The following is an 11,455-nucleotide window of genomic DNA, read 5'->3' on the forward strand; positions in this document are numbered from 1 at the left end:
TAATTCTACTATCAAGCATGGAGAGCTTATTTATTTTTACCTAGTGTTGTGAACCACAGGCAAAAGTATGTAAAATATTTTGTTTAGGTGAATAGGGGAATACCAGATGTAACAAAAGGTCTCTGTTATGAATTTGTTCTACAGTTTCCTGTCTCAGCTGTGAAGATTTTTTTAAATACATTTTCCAGTTTTTGAAGGAACTTTCGGTCCATTTAAATAAGGCTGTTAAGGGTGTTTTGTTCTGTTGGCAAATAAACTTTATGCACAGGTTAAGAAATGAATGTCTACAATGTAAGACAATTAAAAAAAATGTTTAAATGTATAAATCTAGCTAAATATGCCATCTAAGTTGTGATTAAATACAACAAGGTATTGGAAAAGAAAGACCTCAAAGGACAGGTTTTATGTAACATTGAGGATTTTGCTATAATTGACTAAATTGGTCCAACAGTTTTAAGTGTAAACTCTCAACTATTATGTTTTATATAGAGAGTAGACTGAATAAATGACTAAAAATAAGAAATGTGGAAAATGTATAAATAAATATGATTGCTATTATGAAAAATATAGAAATAAAAAGAAAGTGAAAACTCAATAATCATTGCTCTATATGTCCAGTAGAGGGAATCAAACCCCCGGAAAAGGAAGCGTATTTAAGTCTAAGGCCAAATTTCAAATACATCTACAGTGTCTATATTAGTGCACTACGTAGGGAATGATGTAACGTCTACTAAAGACTATGTAATGCTCTACGTAAGGGAGCAAATAGAGATATATTTGGGAGCAAACCCAAATATTTTTTATGACGGCTTGTTCAGTTCGAGTAGGAGAAAACACAGTTGCTAGTTATCAAGGAGAACCGGCATAAATGGCACGGGTCTTGTAATAAAATGGGTACGTTAACCTTGTATCTGTTCAGCTATGCGTATTTAATTAGTACAACAGCGTATATTAAGAGTCCCTGGACTGACGTCGAGCAAAATTTGTTTGAATGGTTCTGGGAATAAAAGGCTAGAGAAATAGATCCAAAGGCAATAATGTATCTTTGTAAGTAAGTATGTATCAGAGTGGTGTGTTCAATGTAACAATGTGTTTATTAGTGCCATTATATAGAGATTAGGTTCTCTATTTCCTGGAAGAATAGTTTACTGAAAGATGATATTCTACTGTAATCCAAACCCGAACACACTGTCACTTCACTAGCAGCATAGTAATGAATTATTCAAGAGGACGGAGTTTACCGGCTACTAAACAGATCCTCATCTGGGTTTAATACCGAGGTTCCACCTCATCGTGACTCACAGGAAGGGAGCCACGTGCAAATGTAGGCTGTTGCTAAATTAGAGACATTTACCGTTAATGTTCAGCTTGCTATAGTGTTTGAAGAAGCTAATTTAACCTTTAAAGGAAACTAGTCACCCCACAGATGTTCAAAAACTGTAATTGACTTATGTGCCGCCAGAGCCCGGCATTGAACATGCCTCAGCCCAGAGTCAAGCTGGTGGTGACCGGAGATGATTTTGGGTACTGCACTCGGAGGAACCGGGGCATCGCCGAGGCTTTTCTGGCTGGTGGCATCTCCAACGCGTCTTTGCTGGTCAATGGAGCTTCTGCGGAACATGCGGCCCAGCTAGCCAAGAGGTAACATCACCAAATAATTTATTTAAACAGGCTACCTTATGGAAAATGTACGGAGATCCAGAGGAGTCGGTGTTTTAACTGGTTTGGCAATGGAACCAGTTTTCCCAGCTCTTCAGAGGAAAATAGCCAGAAAGGTCAAAAAGTCACCAGGTGTCAACATATAGTCTACTAATTTGCATATTCATAATGATCTTTTTTGGCTTTCTGATGTCTTGGTCACATCCAAGGTCAGAGCCATCACTATGCCTTCTGGAGCTTTCTCATCTCTTGTTTGGATCCATCAGTTCAATTAATACAGATGAGTGCTGGCAATTAACGAATATTATTCCACTGTATCTTCTTAATGTTTCCATTATTATGGCAATTTACATGAGTGGAATTCTAGCACATCTAAGACACGTTTATTGGATTCCAATACATTTCATTTCTTAGCAGTTTTTGTGTGATGGAGAAAAGGAGATTGTGATTAGTGATGGATTGTTGGGACTCTGTGATGAGCAGTGATTTGTCATTGTGAGCAATATGATAACATTAGTTGCTGATATATAAAAACAATCTGCCCAAGTACTTGTATTCCTGTGTACTTGTGCGTTTTGTTTCTGATATTGAACAATGGCGATCAGTGATCTGTTGTTGGTAGCATCAGACTGAGCAAGCACAACTTAATCACGCTTTGCCCATTAGTCATATAAACCTGTGTTTTGTAGATAAAGATTAGGTAGAAAAACACTGAAGTATTTTTTAAAAACTTGTTTCTTCTTTTTTTTTTTCCCCCTCCATGTTTAGACATTGCATTCCCATAGGACTCCATGCAAACCTATCTGAAGGTGCTCCAGTTTGTCAGGAGCTGAGGAGGTCCACACTCCTTAATAAAGATGGCTTTTTTCATGGCAAGATGGGCTTTCGTGAAGTTCTGCGAAGTGGAAAAATGAGCATGACTGATGTACGTATAGGATGTTTCCACATTCACAGACAGACATAAATCTAGGTACCAATGCCTGTTACTGTTAGACAGATTAAAGGTAACAGCAAGTTGTGTTTGCTTCTTTACACAATGTGATTGTTGACATGATTAGACTATGGATATGCGTAATTCGTTTGAACCTATTGCATATACAATACATATTGCTCAACTATTAGAACTATTGCCAAAGCTACTGTTTCAGAGAATGAATCAGCATCGGCTGACAGATTCAAGAAGTCATCACTGCTGTGGTAAAAAAAAGACATCAGTTCAGGTTGTGTAACATTCAACAATGTACTGTAGAAAGGTCAAATATGATGCACTAGGTAAACAAAGTTCTCTATCTGAATAGCAAACAAAGGATCGCACAGGAAAATTTGCCTTTGCATCCTTTTCAACTCAACAGAGTTGCTACTGAATGTTACGCCTAAAGCAAATCTGTCTGAAACAGGATTTACATAGGTGTTGACTGAAATAAATATTGTTGACTTGTATAATAATACATAAATCAGTATTGGAGCCTTCTTTAATTATTATTGTCAAGCTCAAGGTTTAAACAGAGGACAAAGAAAACATATATTTCTGAGAATTCATATTTACTTATAATGTTAAAGTCCATGTGAAGTTGCCGATTTCCCTAGGGCGAAGTCTGTTGCCTAGGCCACCTTTTATAAATGCTGATAAACTTCCTGGATTTTCACGGAAGCTTACTTTTCCCTGATTGTCAGGTGGAGGTGGAGCTTAGGGCCCAGGTGAAACATTTTTGCGAGCTCACTGGTCACCTGCCCAATCACATGGACGGACATCAGCATGTGCACGTGCTGCCAGGTAAAAATAACAGCAGGTGGTGGTTGTGCTTATCTGTAAACATATTGTAAACTGTTTTGAAGGTAACTCAGTAGGTCGACGTGCTTGTTTGCAGAAGTGCGAGAAGTGTTTGCACGGGTCCTTGCTCATTTTGGCATTTCTTACACACGGGTCCCAGTGGAGCCTGGTCTGCACTCCTGTCATTTCCTACCTCCAAACCTCAGAGAATTCTACCTGCAGGTTGAGAAAGATGCTCTCCAGTCTGTTGAAGTCTTCCATCGCCATGGTATCAGGTGTGTGAGGCATGAAAGAGGCATGAGCTTTAATCAAAAATCATAATTGTAAACATACAGTACTTGAAATGAAGAAAAACATTGTACCATCACTGTGTATGAGTGTTTTGTGTAAATATGGGAAGCTACAGTTACATGAATGTTGTGTGAACTATAGGGGTGGAAAGATTCCCAGATTCGACTTAGTAAGCTAAATTAAATATGGAACAGATGCAATGGGAGAAAACATTTGAAATGACATGGAATAACAATGCAGAAATTCTATTTTATAAATACTGCAGGAGAATTAATGAAGTAGCCCGGGGATTTTCAATCTAATCTCGTGATAGTGCTTCTGTAGTAAGGGATTTGTGACCCCAAACATGGGCATTTTTCCCTGGCTGTACTAAAAAAAGAACAAACGTGTTTACCTGAAACTCACTTCTTTAATGAAATCTGCATAGCTCATGCTAGGTTAACTAAATTGAACTAAAATTGAACGTAGAGTCTAATGATAGGGCTATAAATGTTTATAAATGCTCAAAAGGTTTTCACTAATTTCAATCATTTTATTCTACTTTCTTTGGTCTGGTTAGTGAAATGACATCATGGTTTCTTTATGAAGATGATAAAGACAAATAGAAAAGAATGACATGATTTATTTTCCCCATATCAGACTTGTCTCATCTGTTCTGAATGTGGTAACTTTTGACTAGCACCAGTACGAAGTTATAACTAATCCTAACCTAATCCGTAAAAGTTTTACTTGTTATTCCGTCATGATCATCATAGATCTAGATGATAAGCAAAGAATTTTCTGGTTAATTGTTAGTGTAGACTGTCTGCTGTCTCAGACACTCTTTTTCTTTTAATCATGAGCTTGTGTTTCTACAGATGGCCAGATGTTTACTTGGGTCTCAGCACGATGGGGCAAAACATGTCCTTCTCCAACCTCAAAAGAGTCTTGAACTTTGCTCTAGAGGCAAGGACATCTATAGCCGCCGAGGCTGACGGCCTCTGTGCGCCTGAGTCATATCGACCAATCACAGCAGAGCTGATGGTACACCCCGGATACCAGAGTTTTCCTTTGCAGGGTGGGTGTGGTGAAGGGCCAGATGATTTCTCTCAGTCGTCTGATCGACTGCATGAGCTTAACACACTCAGAGACCCGGTGCTGCTTAGTTACTATCAGCAGCAGGGAATCCTGCTCTGTGCATTTAACGACTTCTGAACATTAAGAACTGCTTAACCGGGTCCTCAGGTGCTGCACGTCTCAATAGGATTTCTCACAGAGAACAACTGACTTCACTAATATGCTTTTTCTCCTGTCCTCATGGGATAAGTTAATTAAGCAGCTCTGAGTTTTTCGGATCACTGGTATGTTTGAGTTCTTACCATGCTTTAAACTGATCCAGGATCATCAAACCATACACTTTACACTGTGACACTGAGATCCGGGTTCAGGCTTCCAATACCCATTATTTGAGTGTTTTAGGTGCTTGCCTTATTTGAAGAACGAGTGCAGAACACAACAAAATGTTCTCAAATCTTACAGATAACTGGAAAATGTTTTACTTTATTTTAACTAAAAGCAGACATTTTAAAATGTCTGAACAGTGCAATAGAGTTGCAATATGAAGTTTTAGCATGTAACGGTGATTACATCTTTTAAAATATTATATATAATGTATATTTTTATTAGATCTATTGTAACAAATGTAAGATATTTTTATGCCATTACTTGAATTAAAACCATAACCATATTATTCCATTTGACCATTCTGAAGTCTCTTGTTTTCTTGTTAGCTACACAATATTACCAAAAGTTTTGGGACGTCTACCTTTATATGCACGTGAATGTAATATGGAGTTGGCCCACCCTTTGCAACTACAACAGCTTTCCACAAGGTTTAGGAGTGTGTTTGACCATTCCTCTAGAAGCGTATTTGTGAGGTCAGGCACTGATGTTGGACGAGAAGGTCTGGCTTGCAGTCTCCGCTCTAATTCATCCCAAAGGTGTTCTATCAGGTTGTGGTCAGGACTCTGATGGGGATGGGGGGGAGGGGGACTTTTGGCAAATATAGTGTAGGTTTAGAAAAAGACATATGAATTGAGAGATTAATATTGGATATGTGTTTCTGTAACTAACAACCTTGCTGACTTGTAAAAGATGGATTTGGATACACAGTGTGGCACTATAAGAGTTATTACACAGACTGTAAGTATCAGCATTGACTCTTGTAGCAGGGAGTGTGTTATTATACCCACAGGTACAAACATTGACTTTCATTCACGCCCTTCCCAGAAACCACTTTATTCTGTTTGTGATTACCCCAGATCCGGAGTCAGTCACAAGAACACTGGGTGTGTGGTAGGAATAAACCCTGGAAAGAATGCCACACATTCACACCCAGAGGCAATTTCAAGTTGCCGTTCTACATACTGGCAGGTTGTTTGGGAGGTAGGAGACAATATAGAGGAAATCTACAAGGACAAAGAGAGAACAAAACCTCACACAAACAGTAACTGGAACTCATGATCAAACAAAACACTACCCTCAGTGCAACACTACACTATTGAGTTGTGACCCATAAACTCTAGAGTTACCGGCTTCCTTCCTTAACACTTCTTTAACATTTTTTTAATCTTATCTACTGCTGCTGTCTTTTATTTCTTTTGCATTTTTCCCCATTCTTTTCATAGGTACTATATTTTATTGTTGTTTACTGGGTCTCTGATCCTCCACCTATAAGAATATAGCATTTTTTGTTCTGATATTGAAGTTATAGTATGAAGTTAGATCAATCCCTTCATTTTCTGTACCACTTATCTCACACAGGGTCAAGAGGAACATACACCGATCAGGCACAACATTATGACCACCTGCCTAACATTGTGTTGCTGCCAAAACAGCCCTGACCCGTGATGCACTGTGTATTCTGACACCTTTCTACCACAACCAGCATTAACTTCTTCAGCAATTTGAGCAACAGTAGCTCGCCTGTTGGATCGGATCACACGGTCCAGCCTTCGCTCCCCACGTGCATCAATGACCCTTGTCCGCCCATGACCCTGTCGCCGGTTCACCGCTGTTCCTTCCTTGGACCACTTTTGATAGAAATTGACCACTGTAGACCGGGAACACCCAACAAGAGCTGCAGTTTTAGAGATGATCTGATCCAGTCATCTAGCCATCACAACTTGGCCCTTCATCAAACTCGCTCAAATCCGTACGCTTGTCCATTTTTCCTGCTTCTAACACATCAACTTTGAGGACAAAATGTTCACTTGCTGTCTAATATATCCCACCCACTAACAGGTGCCATGATGAGGAGATCATCATCAGTCTTCTTCACGGCACCTCTCACTGCTCATAATGTTATGCCTGATCTGTGTATAGCCTATGCCAAGGGGACCCAGTGGACAGGATTCAGAACCCATTGCAAGGCAAAATCGCACGCTCAAATACCCATTCACACACAATGGACAATTGATTAGAGATGCTAATCTGCCTGCAACTCATGTCAATGTACAGTGGAAGGAAACCCCTGAATCACAGGGAGAACATGTAAAGTCTACACAGACAGGGCCTCTACACTATTAGGTGCAGATGTAAAACCCCTCCCATGAGTTGCATTTCAGAGAAGTTCCATGAATGACACTTTCCAGAATTAACCAAAATATCCAAAGAGGAAACAGGTCAGCTGAAAAAAAATGGCTTAATTATGAAATTTCACTTCAATCGCTTTAAAGCTTTACTTTCTAAGGAGTTCATATTTAATCCATTTAATTTTTTTTATTTCTAATCTTGCATGAAACACAATAAAAGGTGCAGGAACCTGTGAAAACTTCACATGATCCTTTGATGGTTGTGAAAATGGCCTTTTTTAGTGTGGAGGAAAAGAAATAATATTAAGGTATGATTGACCTTTGTTAAATGTGGATCTGGTTTTAATCAGCTGTTTGGTTTGAGATCCCAACCTTTCTGTTAATGCTGCCATCTACTGGGATTCCATGGAAGCACATGATTATGCTTTTTTAAAAAAAAATGACTGATGGTGTTTTAAAACCAATAGACTATGCAATGTGTTTATAAATGTCTGAATTATTTATTCAGTTATAAGGTGCATGAATCGATATCATATCTGAGGCATCAATATTTCAGGTTGGATTTTTTTTTTTGCACTGGAGAATCTCACACAGTCAGTCTTGTTAGTTAGCTGGATTTATTAGGAAACCATTGACCAATCAGAGAGTCAGCACACTCAGAGTGACCAATCAGAGTCAGCCGCTACTTGAGTATATAACGTCATTCCCATGACTGTGCCAGTTTATTCTATTTCCACACAAAATATATAGGAGGCTGAAAAAGAATGAACGTATCGCTGATATTACTTACTGTATGAAGTGGGATAAGTGACTTAAAGGGACAAGAGACTAGATTTCCAAACACATCACTCACCAATAGTTTTTCTTGTAGGCAAATAAAAAAGAAAAGTGCCAAAGCACACCTTATCATCAACATCTACATCACTACTGAGTGTGATATTCAGTATCTTGGCTAGAATTGTGAAAGGTGAGATGAAGAAGAACAACATCATGATGACAACGTCGATACGATTCTAAAGAGGTGCCGACTAATCTTTATTCTGAATAAACAAAAATAAACGCTCTCGGTCTGGAGGCACCATTTCCATTTTTTTTTTTATACCCTAAACCCAAACAATGAACAAAAACACAAGATCTCTCTCTCTCTCTGTGAAACTTTTAAAATAAAGGTGGCTTTAAAATTAGACATCACCATAAAAATTTCTTTCACAAGAATTGTATTCCTTTCTTTCTTCATGTGTGAAAAATGCTAACAATATCAGTGTCTAGGTTCGTTGTTGACTAATCAGTGCATCTGCAAATCTATGGTGTGTTAGGAGCAGATAGGACGCCGTCCCACAGGACACAGTGAAAATAAAAAGAGAAGATGAAGAAAATTACCAGCACACTCCTACCTCCAAACTGTTTAACCTCCATCACCTTGGATTAAACGTTTTTTTTTTTGCAAATAAATGAGCAAAATGGAAACAAAACGATAAATGACATTTCACACATTTTTTTTTGTAGAATAATTTTTTGAATAAACCTTACTCCAGATTAAAGAGATTAAAGAAGTGCATATTGATGCAAGGAGCAAGGATCAATTCACTCAGGACAGCATACTGAGATACCACGTTACAATTTCTTGACCAGTTTTCCTTAACAAGCTTTTAAAAAAAAAAAGAGAGAGAAAAAAAGAAGAAGACCAAATCCAGAATTTTCCTAAAGGCTTCAAGCTAACACCAGGCACAGAGTCTGGTGATGGATCCACACGGAGACCCGCTTTACGACGGAGGCTGCAGCGGCGGCGCGATGGGATTCTCCAGCTGGACTAGGACGATGCGTGTAGTGAGAAAGAGATGGAGGAAGAAAGAGAGGAAAGGGAGGAAAGAGGAGGCGGGTAGAGCAGGATTGATGTTTGGGAGGAGTGGGGCTACACACTTGTCAGGTGTCATTAGTCCACTGGCCGCTTTTCACCGTGTTTCTTTGTAAACTCTTCTGCGTTCTTAAAGAATTTTTTACGGTCCTTTGAGTATTCTTCTGCTAAGTCGGCCCTCAGGGGATGTTCTGGCTGTGGGTCATTCACCAGCGCGATGAGCGACTGAATAACTGAAAAACAAACAAATAAACAGTTAAGACAGAAAGAGATAAGCAAAAACACAAATGTAGGCTGAGACACCTCATGAAAAGGTATCAATTATTTAAAATAATTAAGTATTTATTTATTATTTATTAAGTACTTATTTATTCGGGAATTTATAAAATTCCTACGTTAACTAACTTTTTTTTAGAGGAAATACTATTGTAAACTAGACTATAGTTTAAATGAACTAGACTGTATAATACTAGTGGTTTGAACATATATTTCTTTTCTACCGTAAATATTTAGTTTTATTTTTTTCAGTTTATTATTGAAAGCAGTTTAAAATATTGTACTTAATTTTTAAAAAATAAAATCTTGTAAAATATGAGCATTTTTCGGATGACTTGCACTAAAATATTTTCCTTTATTTGCTATAAATAAAAGGTATTTTTAATCATCTGTAGATGTTAAAGAATAATGAAACAATTTTTAATGCAACACTATCATACTGTTGATACACACATCGTGTATCGTAGAAAATGCCTTTGAGAATCTCAATAAAAAATGAATCTTATTTCGCAATATCAATCTTATCTCCCAGCCCTGATTACAAGACAATCAAGACACTCGTTAGCAATAACGGCACACAAGAGTGTCTAACACATTACTAGAACCAGGTCAGTTCATACGAGACTTCTATCACTGAAGGAGCTCTGTGCTTTACAATTCCAGAGAAATTATTATTATTTTTTCATAACTCAAGCATCTATTCACTCAGGACCGAAAAAAGAAATTATGCAACTGGCTAAAAGTGGGTTAAATATTAACTCCTGAGAAAGTAAGGCTATAAAGCTATTAAGCAGGTTCTTCTGTTTTTCATGCTGTAATCTTGTGTCACATAAAAACAGGCTTTATATCCTGTTCTACACCAGAGAAAGGAAGGTTCAGAGTTCACATGCTTCACTAGTACAGCTTAATTTTATCCCAGGTCCATAATACAGTTTAAATAATTACAGACAAACGAGTCTAACACATGCCGAATAACACTGCATTTTAAACATGTAACTAGACAGGCACATTCAATCCAGGAGCCCTTAAGACTTTTGAATATAGCGAGAGTCTTTCTGCATTTCTTCTATTTTGTTAGGGAAGCTGAAAGAAATGTGAAAAAAGACTTCTTTGGACAATGTTTTGTAATACGTAGTGCTAAAAAGAATGGGGGGGGGAAAAAACAAACACTTCAGAGCAGTGTTACACAATACAATACATTAGCTGGCTCACAAACACAGCACTAAGTTCATGGCCTGATGCTCGGGGTTGTGAAGTTTCACTTACCTTGGTCAGTTTTGGTGGCTGGTTTCCAGTTCTCTGCGCTAATTACAGGCAGACAGACCTGCCCTTTCTCGTCAATGTTTGGGTGGTAGATCTTCGTCTTGAAAGTGATCTTCGGGGGCTTGAAAGGGTATTCCGCAGGGAAACTGATCTCGATCCTGAACGCCCCTTTGTCATATGGAGGGTTATCCTAAAGAAGAGTGAATTTGATTTAAAAATTATACAACTTGCATACATCATTCAGGAAACACAAACTGAAAGTCAAACTTTAGATGGATAAATGCCAGAGCACACAACCAACACAACTTTTTATGACTCTGTAAGCGTGTAGACAATGACTTTTTTTTTTAAGGATATACAGCAAAATGAAACAATGCATTTTATTAAAGCAGAGCAGAAAAAGTCGACTTACTGGAACAATGAGCCCTTGCCATGTCAATATATTCGATTCATCGACTTGAATATTCCGGAAGTTTTTCATTCCAGATTTGCGAATTTCTTCAAGCTCCTGTCAAAAATGAATAAACACAGGTGATTTAGCATGACATGCTGCTAATTTTTTTTTTTTTTTTTTTTTAATCAATGGTCAAGCTTGCCCTTAATGACCCAAACGAAGAAGAGTGCATCATTTGTGGCAATAGGTGCTTTCCATTTTTTTCAGCTGTACTTTCTTGTTTCCTTTCCTTACTTCCCTTTCTCACGCCTCAGATCTCTTAAAAGAAATGAGCACAAGAAAAGAAAAGAAAAGAAAAGAAAAGAAAAGAAAAG

At 38.0% G+C, this 11,455-nt stretch overlaps 2 protein-coding genes across 5 annotated transcripts in view; one reads left to right on the forward strand and one right to left on the reverse strand.

Moving 5' to 3' along the window:
- The first annotated feature begins 742 nt into the window (after window positions 1-742).
- On the forward strand, window positions 743-8,143 carry ydjc (YdjC chitooligosaccharide deacetylase homolog). Of its 4 annotated transcripts, none has more exons than XM_058375119.1 (6): window positions 743-894; window positions 1,463-1,641; window positions 2,428-2,584; window positions 3,334-3,433; window positions 3,528-3,705; window positions 4,579-5,450. In XM_058375119.1, the coding sequence occupies exons 2-6, from the start codon at window positions 1,478-1,480 to the stop codon at window positions 4,913-4,915; spliced, it is 936 nt and encodes a 311-aa protein (XP_058231102.1). In that variant the 5' UTR covers window positions 743-894; window positions 1,463-1,477; the 3' UTR covers window positions 4,916-5,450. The 4 variants fall into 4 exon arrangements, with proteins under 4 accessions (XP_058231102.1, XP_058231103.1, XP_058231104.1 ...); XM_058375120.1 differs by lacking the exon at window positions 743-894 and adding an exon at window positions 911-1,324 and having other exon boundaries at window positions 4,579-5,451; XM_058375121.1 differs by lacking the exon at window positions 743-894 and adding an exon at window positions 6,524-8,143 and having other exon boundaries at window positions 1,331-1,641; window positions 4,579-4,778.
- A 156-nt stretch (window positions 8,144-8,299) lies between these two features.
- ube2l3b (ubiquitin-conjugating enzyme E2L 3b) overlaps window positions 8,300-11,455 on the reverse strand; it is a 5,112-nt gene continuing 1,956 nt past the window's right edge. Inside the window, exons 2-4 of the mRNA XM_058375122.1 lie at window positions 11,100-11,195; window positions 10,691-10,877; window positions 8,300-9,381 (exon numbers count right to left, since the gene is read on the reverse strand). Coding sequence (XP_058231105.1) covers window positions 9,227-9,381; window positions 10,691-10,877; window positions 11,100-11,195 — 438 coding nt within the window. The 3' untranslated portion in view covers window positions 8,300-9,226. The remainder of the gene's footprint in view (window positions 9,382-10,690; window positions 10,878-11,099; window positions 11,196-11,455) is intronic.

This window comes from Hemibagrus wyckioides, linkage group LG22 (assembly GCF_019097595.1).
Source record: "Hemibagrus wyckioides isolate EC202008001 linkage group LG22, SWU_Hwy_1.0, whole genome shotgun sequence".
NCBI lineage: Eukaryota > Metazoa > Chordata > Actinopteri > Siluriformes > Bagridae > Hemibagrus > Hemibagrus wyckioides.